The sequence below is a fragment of the Marmota monax genome, unplaced genomic scaffold, assembly GCF_021218885.2.
Source record: "Marmota monax isolate L192 unplaced genomic scaffold, Marmota_monax_Labrador192_F-V1.1 WCK01_AAM20220418_F8-fsc00342, whole genome shotgun sequence".
In the NCBI taxonomy this organism is placed as follows: domain Eukaryota; kingdom Metazoa; phylum Chordata; class Mammalia; order Rodentia; family Sciuridae; genus Marmota; species Marmota monax.
The window spans coordinates 778,015-799,195 of NW_026692007.1; the positions used below are offsets into that span (position 1 = coordinate 778,015).

Below are 21,181 nucleotides of genomic sequence, written 5' to 3' on the forward strand. Positions count from 1 at the left end.
ATTCTTAAACCTTTGAGCTTTCCTACTTTGTTTAAATTTTTTTTTTCTTTACCACCGAGCTACATCTCTACTCCTTTTGATTTTTAATTTTGAGACAGGGTCTCACTGAGTTGCTGAGCTAGCCTTGAATTTGTGATCTTCTTGCCTCAGTCTCCTGAGTCACTGAGTTGACAGTGCCCAATTCTACTTTTTGAAATTTCCACATCTTTTACCATCCAAAATAATACCACATGTTCTTCAAGTCCCATGTGGGCAGCTTATTTTGGAGCTATTGGGAAACTCAATTCAGTATTTCTTTATTAGAAATATTATCTCATGCATATGAAATTGGAACTTTTCAGGGTTAAAAAGTTTAGGGTCTCTTAAAACTTCCCTGAGCCACAGAACTGCCTTCTGGCCAAATTTTAACAAAGTCTCAAAGACTGTGTTGTTTCATGAGAAGTTAATGCTAACGGTCTGAGCAGGCCCCATGTAATCAAAAACCCACTGGTGGGGAACATATGGAAAAGGAGAGCATTTTGACATGCCAGCCCAGTGGCCACCAGCAACGTAAACAGCAAGATCTGAAGCCTGAGTGGTGCTAGCTGCCATATAATTCATGAAGACTTATAGCAGCTCATTTATAAAGCTATTATCAACATGAAGAAAATTTACCCGCGGCCACACACACACACACACACACACACACACACACACACAAAGACAAACCTCAAACCCTAAAATAAATGCAACCCAGAGCAACATTAAAGGAAATATCCTTTCTGAAAACATAACTAATTCTGGAATTTCTTTCTGTTAGAAATGAAAAAAAGAAGCCACTTGTCAATGTAAAGCTATTTTTGTTCTCTTACTCATTATTAATACCTTAGTTGTTGTTTTTCTTGCACACTTTTTTGATGCAAGGTCAGCATTGGACATGTGTGGACTGTGGCAAGACCTCAGATGCTCAGGAGAGGTGTAGACATTCATTTCAGTCCTCAACCATCAGGTTATTTAAATATCTGTTCCTGATCTCTTTTCTTTTGATGTGTATTCTTTGAAGGGAAAATATGATCTGATAAGTTGGTCGCTGCCTTTATTGCGGTGACTGTGATGTTTGTAGATACGGGACAATAAATTGCTTCCCTTGATAGGAAGGTGGGTTGGTCAATACCTTTTACAGAATGCCAAATTTAAAAGAACTTCTTGCACAAGAAGTGCATTATGTCGTATAATAAAAGAGATCCTTTCTCCCAAGGGTGAGCCAAGTTTATCTTGATACCTTGTCAGAAATGTGTGCCTCTGTGGCGGTTTAACCACGTGATTTATGGAAGGCGTGTGTTACCTTCTGCCTGCACTTATGGCCCAGGCGTGTCCTGTCTCCCTGCGGGCTGATTGAGTGGTGACTTTTATAGGGCTTCTCATTGTGCTGTGGGAATCTGAAGGCATCCGTGTGGCCTTTGCTTATGTAGTAGTGTGTTCACTTAAAGAGTAAGAGTGTGTGGTGGTGCTGTGACCGAAGTTCAGCCAGATGAGGAGTGAGCCATTGACTGAGGCTCACCTAAGTTGAACGTCATGAGACCTGGGATGAAAAGGATCTGCTACAGACACCACAAAAAATACGCTGTGTGCAATTAACACTGACAGCACAGTCTCCACCACATCGAGCGTGAAAGATGGAAACATCTCCCAGGAGATGGAGGATGTTTGCAAATATTTTCCTACTGGGCGTTTTGGAGAAATTAAATAGAGGCTGAAACAGTGGTTAGTGCTGGCTCTGGATGTCCCTTCAGAAATTTCTGGAGTGAATGCAGAAGTCTGAGGGACTCTTTGGAGGAGTCCTTTTCCCCGCCTCCTCCGCCTCCACAGTTCAAATTTCACTAAACCTGATTGCACCAACCCCACCCTTGTGTTTACATTGCACTGGTCTTTTTGGCAGAATCCAAGTCCCTGCATAGCCAACAAGATTTTTTTACCTTCTACACTGGCTGAAGTGGGAGGCCAGGGGGGCCCTGAGAGGGAGGCGGGGCACCCCCACTCCGGGATGCTGCTGCAGAGCTTTCCTGGAGGAAAACTGCAGCTGACAGTCACAGACTGACAGAGCCATAGGGTGTTTAGAAGGAAGGTAAGCAGCCTCTGTGTGTGTGTGTGTGTTTGTGTGTGTGTGTGTATATATGCACGTGTGCGCTCATGCCCACATGTGTGTGTGTGTCTTCTGCAAGGCTCTAGTGCCTGAAACTGAGCCGTGTGCTCTCTGAGACTTGCCAGTTTGCCAAGAGATGGTGCTGACCGGAGATGGGGGTGCGTCCTGGAGTGTAATAATAAGCAGAACAGAAGCATTAACCCTGCATGCCCTTCAGGACTAGTCTAGGAATGTCTTTATTTGCAATCTAGAAGAGTGTAACTTACCTGCTTCTTTTTGGGGAGAGTTCAGGGGTGGCCTGATGTGGCATGTTTGATTTTCTGGTTGACTCCCTGACTGGCTGGCTCAGGTAATCCTTCATGAGGCCGAATGGACCTCCTGTTTTTCTCTCGGGTAGGTCAGAAAGTGTTTCCCATTTAAAAGTGTGCACAGGGAGCTGGGATGTGGAGTCAGAAGGTGCCAGCTCCATGGTCAGCCCTTGTCTGGTGTTGGACATGAGAGATCTGCCCTGTACAGCCTCCTTGGCCCTCCCTGATATGTGTACTGCTGGGGGCATCTGGGCCTTCTTTGGGACCTGCCTGTCATAGCCCCATGGAGAGCCCCAGTCCTCCTTTATCACCACATTCCAAAGCCTCACCCAGGAGACCAGAGTGCCTGGAATCCACAGGCTCCTGAGCCACTCCTGGCTGAAGTGGGGCATGGGGCGCGTTCCCTCCCTGGGAGGCTGCTTGTGGCTGGACGGGCGTGTCTGCATGGAGGGCCCTGTTCCAATTTTTCCTTTCATTATTTTTCCCCCCTGCTCTACATTTCTTAAGAATTTACAGACTGCCTGGCTTTTAGCAAACATGAGTGCTGAGCTTAGAAGTGCTGGCCAGAAGTGCTGGCCAGTGAGGGAGTCTCTAGTGCCCTTCTGGATATCTCGGCCTGTTATGCTGCTGCCCTCAGCGGCAGGCATCCTCCCTGTCCTGGCCTCCCTGCCTTGAAGTTCACAGGGGCTCAGGACAGTCGGGCTGCTGCACCAAGAAGATGATGTCTGAGAGGGGAATTACTTCTGAAGAGAAAAAAAGGTAGGGAGAGAAATAGAGGTTGCCTCCTACAGAGCAGAAGTTTATTACCATCTTAATGACTAAAAAAGGATTAGAGGAAAGGGGCACATTTCACCCCACCCTATAATATATCGAAGCCATAGAGTCTCTTACTGTGTAAATTAAAGGTAATATTCTTGAAGGCCCAAGCATGGGCATCTTTTCTTAGCTCTTGACTTTATCTGGAGTAAAAACTAATTCAGTACAAACTCAGAAAATCTTTAGTTAACACAGGGGCAGAATCCTATTACAATAAAAGAAAAGCTAACCTTGTTTCAATGCAAGTTTATAAATGCTCTAATTATAAATGTGCACGTGGCAAAAGAGCAGTTTTTACATGTGTGAGCAATTTATGCATGTGAAATCAGCTAGGCAACACCAAATACCCCTAAAAAGGGAACCAACTTGGCACAAACATCTTCTTATGGTACAGGGCAAGTCTTTGGTACCTGCAGCCCACCTCAGGCTTGGAAGGAGTGGGTACCTTTGGGATATGACCTGAGGTACTCGCATTTCCCCACTTGGCCATAGATTCCAGAAGGCTCATTAACCTCCAGAAGTAACTCCCTTCTAATTTAACCCTGTTTGTAGTCTGGGGCCTAGCTTAGTTTTCAGCCATCTTGGCTTGGTTAAGAACTTTTCCATGTCCAGGGACTGAAACCTGGACCTCTATCACCAGCACTGACATTGCCTACTGGCTCTGCCACAGCCTGCGGTTTCAGACCCACAGGTCATACGGTTTGCAGGTCCCTTGCAGGTATTGCAGCTCAGCTGTCAGTTGATCTAGCAAGTCCAGAAGAAACCATTCCTAACTACTCAGATGAGGTCGGATGACAGCAATGGGATCCCAGGGTGTCCACTATGGGATCTGCTGAGCTACCTGTGTCTCCCTCTAGGGAGCAAGGCCAGTCTATGTGCCTCCCAGCCCCATGGCCTCTCAGGGTCAGCAGACGAGCCTCTCTAGGCTTGCTGTGAGCCACAGACGGGTCTGTAGGCAGAAAGCACTATGAACTCAGTGGCTGCCTTGCCAGCCTATAACTGTGCTTTTATCCATGGTGTTATCAGTCGCTGAGGAAAGTCTCAGAAACGTGTAAAATTTGGACATAGTTTACAATGGTAAGGGCTTGAGCCTAGCAGCTCAGCCACAAAACCATGCTGTGCAGACAGTTAGAAAAATGGATGCCTGGGACAATTTGAATCATGTAAAATGATGACTTATGGAGCTTTTTGATACATGAAAAAAAAAGATGCATCTTCTACTAACAAACTGAACATAGATTTATGTTTGGAAGGAATTCTTCCACTGAGCTACTTGGACTCATGACTTGGACATGCATGGAGCACTCTGCTTCCCCCAGCGCTGGTCCCAGAGTAGACACCAACATAAATCATAAATGAGTTCTGGGAATTCTCCACTCCAACAAACCAGGGAAAAAGGGCTCAGTGCGGTGCTGAAGCATGCCCTGCCCTTGGCATGGGTCTCCTTGAACCTACAGTGGTCCCGGGAGCTATCTCCAGGTTACTTGTCTTCAGACAAGGAGAATGAGGCATAGAAAGGTTGAGCATTACACCCTAGTTCACACAGCTATGATCAAGCTGGAATTCAAGTCTAGATAGAGTATGCCAGAAAGTCTAGAAGAAAGTGAAGATGTGCACATAAATCACTCCAATGCAAATGTGTAACACACTCTGCCACAAGAGAGGCACCAGGGACTATGTCAGCAAACCCAAGAAGAAGAGTGTTTCTATCATCTCAGGAATGTAGGAGGAAGAAGAAGATGGGAGAAGGAGGAAGGAGAAAACAGGGAGGAGGAAGGGCAAAAGGGCGGGGGAGAGTACTGAGGGAGCCACGGGGTGGGGGTTGGGGGGCATCTCATTAGGAACCTGGTGTCTGTCTTGATCTCATGATGATTGTTATCATTGAGGTATGTTGTGTGTTCATTCTCTTTTGTGACAGTTGTCTAAATTTGACAGCCATTCTGCATTGTTGCTCTCACCTCAATCAAGACAGGCACCTTGCGTGGCTCAAGCCATCCCTGCCTGTACCCCACTGCAGCCTTCTTTGATCGTGCCTATCTGCAACCCAAACCTTCCTCCCCAGAATGTCACCCTCACGTGTCCCACAGTTGGAGCCTTTGAGCTTGGCTACCCTCACTAGGTGGAGTCTTTGGAGACCATCCATGAGGCTGTCTGCTGATGGTCCTTTTTTATTTTTTTAGTTGCTGGTAAACCTTTATTTTATTTATTTATATGCGATGCTGAAAAATGAACCCAGTGCCTCACACATGCCAGGCAAGTGCACTACTGCTGAGCCACAGCCCCCACCCGCTGCTGTTGGTTCTTAAGAGTGAAGTCTCCCCTTCCTCCTCAATGCTCTTCCTAGGAAGGCTGTGGCTGTTAGGGTCTTGCTGTGGGAACCTGTGGCTGCCTCTGCTTATCACACTGTTTGAATGTGTTGAGTTGACTTAGCTAGGTGGCCCTGAATGAGTCATTTGAAGGCAACCTGGAGACAGGACTGTCGATAGCCACTTCTGGAGAAATAGTCTGTTCCCATGGGGTATGGGTGCAGCCCTCTCTTTGGATAGCTGATTCTCAACACACCTGTGAATGGATGCCAATGAGTCTGTCTTCAGCCAGGAGAGGAAGAGATGTTTTCATCTTTTGCTATTTTTTGGTTACTTTTGAAATATTGTGTGAGTACCACTTACCCTTACAGAAAGCCACTTTTTTCAGGAAGGTTGGGTGGGGAGTGGTGTCCCGCAGGCAGAGGTGGTGGGAACACCTGTGGCTTCAAGAGTTGTTCTCTAATAAGATAAAAATGTCCTTGCTGCTTTTCCTTCCTCCTGGTTCTTTTCCACAGTGTAAACCTCACTGGTGTGCCATGAAGGTCTTTCAGAGCCAAATGTATGTATGTTTGATTTTTAACAAGATCCTAGCTGCAGGGAAATTATTATCAGGCAGTATATGAGCCACCTTTGAGATGGAGGCCCTTGTCCTGGTTGGTTTAGAGTGGCAGCAGCACACAGGGAGAGGGGACACTGAATGGGAGGGTTTACCCAGAACAGGGACATGTTAGGGTTCTTACTCTGCTTCTGTCTGTAGGTTCTTAGACAAGCCCCTTCCCTGGCTCTCGGAGCAGGTTCTCCATCTCCTGCACGAGAGTGGGCTCTGACTGGTCCATATTCCCCTTGAGCCACAGCAACAATTTACAACCTGACTTTAAACATGGCTGGCTCCCCTGTCCTCAGGTTCAACCAACTGAGGATCAAAATATTCTAAAAATAGGGGGATATGGATATAGCTCCGTTGGTAGAGTGCTTACCTTGAATGCACAAGGCCCTGGGTTCAGTCTCCAGCACTGAAAAAAACAAAAGTATTCTAAAACTAAATTACATTTGAATTGAATATATACAGACCCGTTTTCTTGTCGTTACTCCTTAAAAAGTAGATTTTTTTTTTGGTGGGGAGTATACTGGGGATTGAACTCAGGGGCACTTGACCATTGAGCCACATCCGGAGCCCCCCCTTTTTTTTTCTCAGTGAATTGCTTAGTGCCTTGCTTTTGCTGAGGCTGGCTTTGAACTTGCAGTCTTCCTGCCTCAGCCTCCCAAGCCACTGGGATTACAGGTGTGCTGTACCGTGTAGAGTTTAACAAGCATTTTCTTAGTGTTTATATTGTATTAGGTATTATAAGCATTGTAGAAATGATTTACCAGCAATGGGAAGATATGCGTAGACTGTATACAAATACTAAGCCATGTGCATAAGGTACTTGAGTGTCTAAGGATCTGGGTATTCATGGGAGATCTTGGAACCACTCCTCACCAATACTGAGGGATGACTGATAGGAAAAGACACAAGGCTCAGATGAGTGACTTTATACCCTGGAACTTCCCACCTAGCACTGACAGCTTAGGTGGCACTCCAGTGTGCAGAGACAGAGGGGAACCTCGAAGCACTACCCTCACCCAAGGGGTACAGTGGGGAAGGGTAGGGCTCACTGTCCCTGTCTCTTAAAGCCATGGAGGTAGGAACCCCAGCCCAGGGACACAGGTGGGTATATTTGATTGACCGCTTCATTTTTTTGGTCTTGATACAGCAAATGACTTTCTGTGTCACTTTTCCATACTAGAGCTATGCTTTGAGGAGCCCTCTGCCATGAGGGAAAGACAGGTGTCCTTCTGTGATTAACCAGGATGTCAAGGGGCTTCTAGCAGTGGGGTCTGGACTCCTGTTAGATTGTCGCGGAGGGATGTAGTCAGCCATGCGAGGACCCTGCCCTCACTCCCCCAGTTACATTTCCTTTCTGTTCTCTTTGTATTGCCCTTTATTTGCAGTTTTTGCATCTGGTCTTAGAAAGCCAAACAACAGCCAGAGTGTTTAGATGAGGGGCCCACAGCATGGCAGCCCTAAACTCAAGCAGTAAGATGGACATTTGTAGATGAGATGAGAAACATGTCCCCGGTCCTGGCTCTTGGACATGTGTAGGTCTGTACAAGGAATGGCCACCTCAGAGGTGGCAGGGGGCTGGAAATGGCAAACTGTATGTGACCCTTGGTTGTGTACCTGCTGTTTGCCAGGACTCCAGCTTGTTTACCTTCGTGCCTCAGTTGTGAGCACACTGGTCAGATAGCATTCACGCATCCCTGGGATCTCTGCATCCTGCTTCCTACTCCACCGGCGCACAACTTTTTTGTTTTCTTTAAAATTTTGGAACTCTGAGGCGGGGTGACTTCTGGTACTTTTCCACTTTTGTTCTGTGTCATTTGAAGACCAGCCAGGTGAGTGAGGAACAACGGCCAGTCCCCATCCAGACTCCCAAGGACGGCCAGACTGGCTTTGCTGCCTAGAAGTGGGTGTTTAAAGGCCCAGAGAGAGCAGGACCTGGGGCTGCAGGTGACCAAGAGCTGAGGGAACCTCTACCTTCAGACTCTTACTATTGTATGTTTGGAGGGTTTTGTTGTTGTTGTTGTTGTTGTTTTTTCCTGCAAAGGCAGCTGAGTTCATTTCCAAAACACCTTCCTAGGTTTTGTCATGTGAGAACAAGCAGGAACATTTAGTCTCTCAATTACTCAATGTCCACTGGGCACCAGGGCTGTTCTCTCATGCTGAGTCCCAGAGAGAGCAAAACAAAGGAAACCCTGCCTAAGGGAGCCTCTGTTCAAACCTGTGAGTGAGAAGGACAATGTGCAGGAAACGTGCGTTAAGAGTGGGTGAAGGTTTGTGTCCCAGGTAAAATCCCAGGAAGAGAGGATGGCAGGGAAGGGCATGCTGAGCATGTGCAGGAGCCCTGGAGGCAGAGAGTGGCAAGTGGTGAGAGCGCAGGCTTTGAGGCAGGTTTGTGCCTCAGTGGTCTGGGAGCAGCAGGGCTGGCCGTGAGGGGATGAGTCCCGGGAAAGGACAGAGCCTTGTCCACTGTGGGAAGAATGTCCAGTTGTAATTAGGGGTACCCTTCTTAGGGTCCTATGAGCTGGAAACTTTGTAGATACATATTCTTTAGTTCTTACAACATCATTGAAAGATAGAAATAATTATTCCATTTTATCAGTGAAGATCCAGAGGCTCAGACATTCTAAATGTCATGTCAGCAACATACACAGAGTGATGACAAATTGGGACTCTATCTCGAAGTATGAACATAGGTGTTTCCTTTGTCCAAAACAGAAGTTCAGGTCCTTCCTTTGCAAAGCAGTAGCCCTTTACAGAGAACGGGACAGGAATAATAAATGCTTGGGCCCTTTCTTTGTCCTTCCCCCTGAGGCTTTAGGGTGCAGGTCTGTGTCTGTGAAGCTCTGGGATGGCCTCTTGGAAGTCCCTCCCTTTAGGAAGATCTGTGCTCCTACAAAATGATTCAGAGGCATGGGCAGGTCCAGTCTTGGGATTGAATCACTTTGCTTCATTTTCTTGTCCTGAAGATTTAACATTTGTTGGGCATTTTCTGATGTTGAAAGTTATCTATGTGTGGAGTAAGAAGTTTATGAAATCCCAGTGTGGTCTTTGTCCCTGCATGGGGCTCCATGGCTCCACTCTGTCCAATGGCTGCCTGCCTCTGGGAAGACTCCAATATTCCGCCTGGGCTGTCAGATGGATGAAACCCAGTTTTTCCTAAAGGCTCAACTGTGTTTGGCATGGATCTAATACATAGCCAGTGGATGGAAATGGTCATTTTACTGTTATCATTTTAAGATTTCTACTGCTAGAAAGTATATAGGATTATTCATGACCTCCCAGCCAAGAGAATATCCTGCTTTTTACATTTTATAGGTCCTTGTTTATGCACTATTCTTAGTAAGTGATTAGCCAACTGATCCTACCTCAGAATGATTAACAGGCATTTTTTGGCTACATCCCATTTTAAATTAGAAGAAATTTTTACAACTTATTCTTGAGTTCCTTTAAAAAAAATCAACAAAACATCGTGCTAGTTAATTCGGTGTTAGGGAGAAGTCATATTTATGACTTTATGGAAGTCATAAACGCAAAATCTCAGCAGCGTGAAATCTGTTCCTGTAGTGAGCAGACTGGTTCCTATGGCTGTGTGGTTCAGTGGTCTGTGCTCTGGTTGCCTTTCTGGTCCAGGGAACTGACTAGTCCAACAAGCATCCAGTGTGGAGTCTCTGAGGTTCTTACAGACCAGAAATCACTTCTCAATGTTCTCTCCTCTTTTCCACCTCATACTGGGCTGGGAGGAAGAACCCATTTACCAGGTCGTCTGTTGTTGAGTTTTCCTAGCAACAGAGCACCCTGGACTGAAACCAAATTAAGCTGGTGTTTACTCTGAGCTATAACGATGCTCAGTGGTGTGTGCACTGTCATTTCCTTCCCAGGACGGCCTTCATGTGGAACATCTACCCCTCCCCCCATTTTACAGCTGGGAAGTTGAAGGTCAGGTGAACACCCTGGTTGGTAAAACCCTGAGGGCCCGTCTTGGGGGAGCCAGGGCTTGAACCTAGGTTTGTCTGGGGCCAGGCCTTTCTTCAGGGGCCATTCACTACACAACCTTATGATTCAATAAATAGATTACACTATGCCCATTTGTACCTATAGAGGTGACATTTGCACATGCCTTCTATTATGGGCCTCTTTCCAGGCGTCCCTTTGTCTGGTTTGCATAGAGCTGGGTGCAGCAGGTGTTTCAGGCTCTGCCAAGGTCACTTGCTGGTCCCTGGGCAGGGCCATGTGACTCCTCATGGGTAGGGCCACCCAGAGTCTCAGGTGTATGCCCTTCTGGTACTCTTCCTACAGGTAGGGACTGCAGGGGCCCTCAGGCTTCAGAGCCTGGGTTCTAGGTCCCCCTCTGCCTCCTGAGAGCTGCTTGATCTTGGGAAAGTTATTTATTATCTTCAAGCCTTAGTTCATGTTCATTCTAGATAAATAAGAAATAAAGTTCATACTTTATTATGTTGGGTCATACTGTGAGACTTGGAGAAAGTGCACGATAGAAAGTACATAACAGGGCTCAGTCAACAGCATCTGTCATTAATGCCCTATATTGAATTAATTCCATGGCCCAATCCAGGATGTGCTCATGTCAGCAATTACTCTATCTTCAAATCTTTGCTCATTTACAGCATTGTGTATCACTTTTGTCCCCAGATTCTCCCTCCCCCAAGCTCTACTCTAAGATGAGGATTGGGTCTTCCAAACTAGACTATACCCCTGTGTTTCCATCTTATAACCTTCATCTCTGCACACTGTCCCTTGGGTGCCAGAAGAAGGAAGCCCAGGGCTGTGTGTGTTCTCAGGGGCTGTGTGATCTTGGGGTTCTGTGAGCTCTTGGTACGGTATCCCAATACCTCTCCAGACCCTGCCATGTCTTTCCAGCCAGCCACCACTGACCTTGGCCATGTTTCCAACCTGGAACCTGAGGACTGGTGAGGCACATGCTCAGGGCAGGTTCCTCAGAGTGGCGGAAGGGTCATACTCAGTTGCTGCCAGGCGGTGGTGGCTCAAGTCTCAAATTCTAGGTGCCCAGGCAGCTTGGGTTTCCAGCCATCTGTAGCTCCCCTGTTGTGGAATGCCTGCAATTTCACAGTTGAGAAACTGAAGGAGGGTGGGGGAGTCCCTGCGGGGTGAGATGTGCTGACTACAAACTCCAGCTTATTTTAGGAGGCTCTTGCTGTGACACACCATGTGTGGCTAAGGCGATGAATGGCTGCCAGTCAGCAGACTGTGGCTTGGGAGTCTCTGAATGCCACTGCCAATTCTCTGATTAATAACAGCAGCAGCGGGTTCAGCTCTTCCAGCATGAACCGCTGGCCTGATTTCTCTTTTCCTGACATTCCATGGATGGGGGTCAGTGTGTGGAATGACATCTATGACACAGTCATCAGGCACCTATGTGGCCCAAAGATGTTACGCTAAATATGAAGGCTCAGGATCCTTTCCTGTACTTTCCCTTTCCGTTGGGTTGTATGTTTAGATTTTAGCAGATTCTGGAATGTTGGGAGGACAGCAGGTTTGTTGACGACATATTCCATTTATCAATTTAATGAGTTTGTTACTCACCACTTAGCTGGTAGATTATGAATAGAAGTTCTCCTGTCTTAGATGCACAGTCAGTTCTTGGGGACTTATGAGCTGAGTGGACTTCACTTTCCAAATTACAAAGACATTAATCATGAGCCCTTTAGGCAAAAATGATTCAGAGGATGAAGTTTCCCTTAGCTTCAAGGAAGGACAATTCTTTTTGCATAGAGAGGTGAAGGTGATTCTAGCATCTGAAGGTCCATTAGCATTCACTCTTCGGAGGATATATGGATTTGGGTACCACAGCAGTGTTGGTCCCTGGTTATTGTGCCTGTTGTGTATTGTGAATTCATTTATCTGTTTAGACAAGTGCCCCTGCCCACTGTGAGTGGCTGCGCTTCCCTCCTCCCCGACTTACAGCCTGTCTCTTGCTTTCCTCTGCAGTTCTGCACACTCAGGGCCCTGTTGATGGCAGCCTCTATGCCAAGGTGAGGAAGAAGAGCTCCTCAGATCCTGGCATCCCTGGCAGCCCCCAGACTGTGCCAACTGCCAGCAGCCCAGACCACAGTGACCACACCTTGTCAGTCAGCAGTGACTCAGGCCATTCCACTGCCTCGGCCAGGACCGATAAGACCGAGGAGCGCTCAGCCCCGGGAGTTCGGAGGGGCCTGAGTCCCCAGGAGAAGGCTGAGTTGGACCAGCTGCTCAGTGGTTTTGGCTTGGAAGATTCCCGGGGCTCCCTTAAGGACATGACTGATGCTCGCAGCAAATACAGCGGGACACGCCATGTGGTGCCTGCTCAAGTCCATGTGAATGGAGATGCCACCCTGAAGGACCGGGAAACAGATATTCTGGATGATGAGATGCCCCACCATGACCTGCACAGTGTCGACAGTCTGGGCACCCTCTCCTCCTCTGAAGGGCCGCAGTCGGCCCACCTGGGTCCCTTCACCTGCCACAAGAGCAGCCAGAACTCCCTCCTGTCTGATGGCTTTGGTAGCAATGTTGGTGAGGATCCGCACGGCACCCTTGCTCCTGACCTGGGCCTTGGTGTGGATGCCCTCTATGAGCGGGAACGGACGTTTGGAAGCCGAGAGCCTAAGCAGCCACAGCCTCCACTGAGGAAACCCTCTGTGCCCACCCCTACGCAGGCTTTTGGGCCGAGCAGCTACTCCACCCAGACCTGGGTTCGTCAGCAACAGATGGTGACCGCTCATCAGTATAGCTTTTCCCCCGATGGGGAGGCCAGGCTAGGCAGTCAGGGCACAGCAGACAGTTCTGGCCTCACCCAGACACAGCCACGGCTTCCTATCACCCCAACCCGTGGAACCAGTAGCAGAGTGGCTGTCCAGAGAGGCATTGGCAATGGACCAAATCCCCCTGACACACAGCAACCTTGTCCCAGCAAAGTGTTCCAGCCCAGGTTTCCAGAAGATAAGGTCATGAACGGAACCAGCCAGGACCTGAACGTGGGCCCCTCCCCAGGCTCTCCCACCCTGGACATAGACCAGTCCATTGAACAACTCAACAGGCTAATCTTGGAGCTGGACCCCACCTTTGAGCCTTACCCAACCCACATTAACACCCTCAACAGCCTGGCCAATGGCCCCGTGTGTCCAGATGGCATGGGAGGTGGGCTCCGGGTGAGCAGCAGGCTGCCTGACCCAGCCGAGGGCCCCAGCAGGAACCCCGGGCGTCAAGGTAAGCCAGCACTCCATGGCATATTGACACTTGATGAGAAAGGAGCCGACTGGGTGGTTAGCTTTAACGAAACTCTCACAGTGGGGAATATTCCTCTCACAGATTCTATTGTCATATAGAATGGTGACCTCAGATCAAAATAGTACTGTGCCACCATGGGTCCTTGGTCGCACATTTGAAGGGTGGAAAGAACAGGGCACAAAACCTGCCATTAGAGCCAGTGCAGGGCGGGGATCGGGCCCAGCTGGCTGAAGAGGGCTGTCTGGGCCTTCGTTTCACTCTGGTTATGTCTGCTAGAGCTGCAGCCAGCCAGTGAGGAGAATGTTGGCAGCCAAGCCGCCTGAAGCAGGTTTCCCTCTGCCTCCTACTCGGCTGTGTGCCAGTATATGCCTTCTCCAAGCCTTGGTTTCCATATCTGCACTATGTGCTTAATAGTAAAGCCTTTCTCACTCAAAGAATGTTAGTAGGTTAATGGAGGAAGGATAGTTATCCCATCCATAAATTACAGGTCCATCCCTGTGCTCCTCTTTCTGTTGAGCCTCCTCCAAGGCTAAGGTGAGTGTAGCCAACTCCATGGGCCCGTTTGGCCTTCATGTCTCCCTCTCTAACATGGGGAACATTTGATAGTAACCTGGATTGTTCTGGAAGAGTGCCAGGCACATCATTGAATTTGAAGGTTGGGGAATGAAGTGATGGAGAGGTGTGTCTGGAGGTTGAGCATCAGTCTGGCATCTTGGCCTAGTGGCCCTTTTCATCTTCCCACAGACCCTGGTTAGAGGGATCCACCCCTGAGTTACTTTCACATTGGCTACAGTGTCAGTTGGCTTCATGGTCCTCTCAGGTTTGCACAGGTGGGATGGACCCAGAGTCTGTTCCCTCTCTGGAAGCAGACAAGTGAGGATTGCAGCCTGACTCAGGTCTGGGTCACTCAAGGCAAGAATGCATGCTTTGCAGACAAGACTCCAGCTTCCGTGATGAGTAGGGCTACCAGCTGACCCTGTGACTTCCGTGGTAAGGGATGGAGTGTGTTACACTGTCTATGAAAAGGAGGTCCTACCCCAGTGTTTGGTGATGGAAGGTGGGAAGAATGCCAATTCACATCACCTCTGATGTACTGGGATCACCAGTGAGCAAAGAGTGGGCTGGTCTGAGTAACTCATACCATGTACATCACCTCACTGAGCTGGAAGAGCCTCCCTCAATTAGGTTGTCAGACTCTACAATACATCCATATAACAACCACAGCCACCACAACAGCAATAGTAGCAGTGACCAAGGATTCTGTCCAGGTCTAAACACCAATGCATTCAAGAAGTTCTGGGTTTGAAAAAAGGTTTTAGTGGGAACAAAACCTGCACAATGGCATGCTATTTATCTCAATAGACCTTCTTTAAAAATTACTTGGAAAAATTAAAATTATGAGTCTTTTCTCTGGGATTAAAATTTCTCCTGAAATTTGGAAGAGGCTGCAGTGTGTGTGAGGAAAAGTCATTTATGCCCAGGGACCCATACAATGGTATCTTCAGGTTACTATTTTCCATTGGACTGAATTCAGTCCTTTGAGATTCCTGTTCCTGTTGTAATGAAATAGGTATAAAGCCTGGGATTGAGAAGGCCAAGTCCTATTTTTCTCCCTTACATTGGCTGTTTTTAAATTACTTGATGCACTTGTTACTTTAATACCTGGCATTATAATTTAAATTTCAAATCTTCGGTAACTATTTTTATTTTAAAAATAATTACAAATTTGAAATTAAAGGACTGATATTTCAATTGAACCAGTAAAATTTAGTGCTTGGGTGAGTGATCATGAAGATTTAAAATATTTGTTAATTTATTCATGTTCAACAGGCATCTTGGGCCATTGCCCGATTTTTTTTTTTTTTTTTTTTTTTTTTGTATCTTTAGAATTGTAGAGATTTCAGAAGATCAGATATATGCAAACTGGATACAAATCATTGAGATCTTCTTGAAATTTGAAAATGACCTTCTTGTAGGAAACTCGTTGCAAATGTGCTGCTTGTTCCTAAGCAGGGATCATGGGCACTTAAGTGCTACTCAGCACTAGGACCTGGGCAGAGCCACCCATGCTTTTCCTCCAGCCGGCTCCCTCTTCCAGCTCAAGCTTCCTGTTTTAGGTAAGCACTTAGCTGGGAGATGGAGCAAGCCTGTGACTTATATAAAGAGGCCTGGATGGTACAGGTGACCTCCAAACAACCTGTGCAACTGGCTTTTGGATCTCAGTTGAAGACATCTCTTCTTGATAGAATGTTTATATCTGTTTCCAGCCCAAATGGGTGGGGAAGGGAATGTTCCTTTCCTCCCTGGCAGGTAGGGAGAACACTTGAACCCTCTTGATGTTGAAATTTCAGTACCTTCACTTGCATTTCTTAAATTGCAAAAGGCTAGGTTGATGACCAACAGAAAGCAAAAAATCCCTAGATACTATTAGGGAAACTCATTGAAGTATGGTGGTTAACCAGCAGATTCTGAGACCCCGGAACATCTTCAGAAGGTTGGGATGCTAAAAAATCTGCACTTTGAAAGTGTCCAGGGGCCATTTTCCTCTGTCAGGAGGAAAGCAAAGACTGCTTTGCTGGGGTCCCCGGTACATGTCTCTCATTTCCAGTATGTTGAATCGGAAGGGCCCAGCAAGAGTGAAAGGAATCATAATGTGCCCAGGATGGTACAACCCGTCATTCCCACATCATTGGCTATGAGACCAAGTCCCATTGACAGTGCAGCAGCTCCTGACTTCAGCCATCTGAGGCTCATGCACACAGTGAAAACTGCAAAATTCCCCATCTTTTCCATGTGCCCTTCTCCATGGCAGGCCTTCTCTCCCAGCCCTGGATGCCAGCTACCACACAGCTGTCTTAATTCTGGCCATAAAGGCTTGACACAGAGGCTCAGCATCCTGAAGTGAGTAAAATCCTTCACTCTCTGCAGATAGTGTCCTGAAAACAAACAAAAAAAAAGACCTCTAGTTGTAGTCAGGAGTTGAGAACAGCATTGCCCAGTGCTCCCTTGGACTATTGCACGTCCTCCTGCAGAACCGTGCAACTTGACATTACACCAGCTCTGCAGGAAGCAGCATTCCCACCAGGGGTCTGGTTATTTCTGAGATGAAATAATATGTGAAAACTGAATATGTCTCTTTCATACCGGCACTGCAATGATGTATTGCTATGGCTACTGTTCCTGGTTGTAGTGGTGGTGATATGGTGATAGGGATGGTGATTATAGTGATGGTGATGATCATGCCAATGTGGTGATGATGGGGGGGTAGTGATTTTAAAGATGGTAAGGATGCTTGCAATAGTTCATAGTCCCCAAAGGTTCATGTGATAAGAGCTTGCTCCTAGAAAGATGCAACTGGGAGGTGGTGAAACCTTTAAGGAGTGGAGCCTAATGGGAAATCTGTAGGTCATTGGGGTTGTGCCCTTGAAGGGTATAGTGGGTCCTTGTCTCTTCTTCTTCCTCTTTTTTTTTCCTGTCGAGCCTCGAGGTGCTGGTTTTGCTCTGCCACGCCTTCCCACCATGAGGTACTGCCTTGCCACAAGACTAAAACGAGGGCCACTGCTCATGAGCTGAAACTGTGGGCCAAAATAACCCTTTTGTCTTTATAAGTTGACATGCCTGGTATTTGTTATAGTGACCCAAAGCTGACTAACACAATGATGGTGGTGGTGATGGTAGTAAGGGTTTCCACCTTGAGTGCCTTTCTGTTCCAGGCACCTTCTCATCCACCAGGTCTTATAACAGAGCTCCCATATATCTGGCTCTGCATCCTGTGGTGGTGCCCTTATTCTGCTACACTCACATTTTTTTCACCAGCCAGGTATCATCTCAAGGGCAGTGCCCATGACTTAAATCATTGCTTCCTGGCATGTAGTGAGATTTTGATAAATGTTTGTAAATAGAGTGCCATGGAGCAGGTGGCACTGCAGGTGTATCCCCACCCCCTGCCCAGGGACCCAAGTTGTTCTGCTGTGTAGGCATTGATATGAAGTTTATCTTGGGTCCGTGTAGGGTGCCCATCTCTGCCCACAGGACAAGAGATGGGCCATGCAGAGGTGGGGCGTCAACCTTGGTGACAAGCCTGGCACTGTTTGTGCAATATTGTATCCCTTTGAAAAGTGCAGGGAGTTGGATTTGGCAGCATTTTACTGTCTCTAGGTGACCAACTGCCAGCCAGGGCAGCTCCCTCACCCTGGCTGTGCTTCGGTGAGAAGCCCCCTGGATGCTGCTGTCATGCCCATCCTCCCACCCAGCCCACCAGGCTCCCAGCCTCACTTCAGCTTGCATGTGGGTGGGTTTCTTGGATCATATCCTTCAAGTGGGGAGATTTCAATTGATGATACCTGAATAACAAGAGCTGTGACTCAGCCTGTGAAATTTACGATTCCACGGATGGCAAAAGCCAGCTGTTTTTTTTTTTTTTCCCATACCTTAAGGGCTTCTGGCTTCATGTTGTCAAAATATTTTATCCATCTTACATCAACCTCAGCCCTCCGCTGACAGGAACCTGGCAGGCACTTGTTCTTGCAGATACTCCTGGGCCTTCCTGCTGGTGTTTTCAACATTCCTCAGACAAGGGCGTCTGCTTCATTAGCATCAGCACAAATCAGATGCCCTATTTACATAGAAGACAGTTTAGAGTAGGTGCCAGGTTCTAATTACTGATTTGGTTATGATTAAAGTCCAACCAAAGGCACCACATGTGAGCCCTGGAGGAGCTCTCAGAGCTCAGCAAGTGGTGCCACGTGCCTGCCTTGCAAGCTTTGATGGCAGGAATAAGAGGCCAACAGATGCATGGAAGAGGACACACACACACAGTCCCGCGGCACTAACACTGGGGTATCACTGCCTTTACTGAGCAAGTCAGGGAAGGTGTGGGGGCATACCATGGGACTCTTGCAACCTAGCTGAGTGGAGGGGATCCAGGCCAGGCAGATGCTGGAGGAGAGGCAGAGGCAATGCAGGGTAGAATGGACAGTGTAGTGGGTTGGGGACGCTCATTGCTGAACCTCCACTACCAGGTGGGGATGGCAGGGAATGAGGCCGGAGAGTCAGACAAACCCTGCCGCAAAACCCAGCTTGGTGTCCAAGAGTGTGGCTCTTCCTAGAGAGCAAGCCACAGGGTCCTGAACAGGGTAGGACTAGGATTTTGCCTGCTCATCTTCTGATGAGTGTCACTGGATACATTCATCTGGTTGAATAAGCCACAACCAAGGTCATTGGCCTATTTCTATGAAGGACCCTTGCTCAGTATTTGTTACCATGGTAAAAGAGGCTCTTTTTTTTTCCCCTCTTCTTTTTTTTCTACTCATTTGCTTCCTGGATGTGTTTGAGGATGGCATATTTATTGCCTGAAAAGTTTTAAGAAGAGTTTCCTTGCCCAGAGGTTAGGACTGGCCACTGTCCTCCCTGATCTTCGAATCTGGCATTTTAATAAACTGTGAATATTGATAGGCTATACATGTATGAGTGCATATTTAATAATGGAGTCATTTGACTGCACTACAGAGAGCTCTGTGCATTGCCAATCTGAAAAAATGTTTTAGAATGAGAAATACACCCCTGGTGCTGAGAAACCAGTGTTGCAATGGCAGTCATATCTAAGTATCCATGGGGGATGGCTTCTAGGACCCCTGCAGAGAGGCTCAATCCCTTGTAAAACGGTGTGTAGTATTTGCATGGAACCTACTCAGTCTTCCTGTATACTTTTAGTGACCTTGAGATTGCTTTTAACGTCTCATACTGTGTGCATTGTTGTCATTCTGTATTGCTGAAGGAATGTTGATAAGAAAAAAGTCTACATTTTCAGATATATCCAACAGAAGTTGATTGAGTCCATGGTGAAACCCATATATGTGCAGAAATGACAGTACTTTTTTTTCTTGCATAAACAAATATGAGAGTTAATTATTTCTCTTTACCCCAAGGACCCTCCTGCATAGCAGGCAGATTTGGGTGCTGTATGCTGTTACCTAGACAAGTACTGTGAGGAAATCCCTGCATGGTCAGGGGCAAGACATCGAAGTATAGGAGAGGTATATGGAGCCTACAGGACATGGCTTCCAGGTTGGCCACAGCAGTGGTCTCTCAACTTGTTAGACCCAAAATTCTGTTTCTATATCAAATATTTTATAAAGTCATCTTTACTCTTCTGAAATGAAAATCATAGTTAATATAAACTACTTTGACTCACATTAAAAAATAAATCTGACACCCCAACACTAATGTTAAAGGACAAATTAAAAAGTAATTTAAATAGGGCTAGGGCTGCAGCTCAGTGGCAGAGCACTTGCCTAGCATGGGTGAGGCACTGTATTCGATCCTTAGCACCACATACAAAAATAAATAAAATAAAGGCATACTATCCTTTTAAAACTGCAAAAAAATGTAATTTAAATAAAATAATATGCATTTTAAACTGAAAACTTTTGGTCTGACTCACCCTAGAAAACAAAAATCACTCCTCAGATTTATTTTATTTTGTATTTTTTATTATGGCAAAACACCCATTAAGCACATCCACATAATTGTATGACCATCACCACTATATAGTTCCAGAACATATCTGTCCCCCTAAATGGAGACCTTTTAGCCATTAGCAAACCTGCTCTGTCTGCGTCTCCTCACCCATAAACCCTGGCCACCACTAATCCGCTTTCTGTCTCTGGACTGACCAGTTCTGGACTTCTCATATAAATTCAGTTGAAGGTTATGTGGCCCTGCTTTGTGGCTTCTTTTACTTGGCATGATGTTTTCAAGGCTCATCTGTGTCCATCAGAGATTCATTCTTGTTCATGGCTGAAAAAATTTCCATGATACAGATACTGTTTACCCCTTCATCTGTTAATGGCATTTGGGTTATATGATCCTATTGGCTGTTGGGAACAGTGGTGCTGTGAACATAGGCACACCACTATTTTTTTGAACACCTGTTTGTAGTTCTTTGGTTCTTATCTCTGGGAATAGTTGCTGACTCATGGTGCGGCTGGTGATGAACTTGTTGAGGAGCTGCTTCTCAGATGTTTACAAGTCACTTTGGAACATGCCAGGCCTTCCCTGTGGACAGCTGGTCTCCAAAAGCTCCACACTTCTGTGTGGTAGAAATGTGCTGGTCTGTTTGATCCTGTGTGGGGCCCTTGCCCTAGGAGGATCACCTCCTTCAATCAGGGAGACCTGCCAGTTTATTGAATCCCATGATGACGGTGATAAAATCCTCTCTCCATCACAATGGAGAGGTTGTGCCAACTCAATATGCTTGGTGACATGGTAGCACGGTCTCATTTCTGATCATGCCACATGTTCTCTGCATCATGGCTTGATATATCGCCTCACACCAAGGCCTTGCCCTCCCTCTCCATGCATTCCCAACTGGTCATGTGGGTAGAGAACTGGGAACCATTTCTCCCATGGCCTCCCAGAAGTAACATGAGCTGCTGATCCTCACTCAGTGAATCGCTGGGACCTATGGCCTCCTCTACCTCCAGTGCAACCCCCAACCCCACTCCCATGCCCTGAAACCAGCTCTTGTGTCCCCTCCTAAGGACAGTCATAGAGACAGATCATGAAATTCAGGTAGGTAGTAGGGAAGGTAATTCAAAAAGCGAACAGATTCAAATGAACAGAAAGTAATTGAAGCCCAGTACTAAAACCCTGTTGGTGGGGTCTTCAGGTTAGGGGTGCAGCTCTTTACACCTGTATTCTGAATTACATGTGTCTTATTAAACATGGGAGCATTGCTGGTGGGATTTGGGTATGCTTCCTGGGTTTGGAGATATAATTTCCT

At 46.9% G+C, this 21,181-nt stretch overlaps 1 protein-coding gene across 8 annotated transcripts in view; it reads left to right on the forward strand.

Annotated features, from left to right (window-relative positions):
- Positions 1-21,181, forward strand: part of Tns3 (tensin 3) — a 270,335-nt gene that overhangs the window by 176,398 nt on the left and 72,756 nt on the right. For all 8 annotated transcript variants that reach the window (XM_046451661.1, XM_046451611.2, XM_058582006.1 and 5 more), the window contains one exon: positions 12,121-13,377. In XM_046451661.1, the coding sequence (XP_046307617.1) occupies positions 12,121-13,377 (1,257 nt within the window). The remainder of the gene's footprint in view (positions 1-12,120; positions 13,378-21,181) is intronic.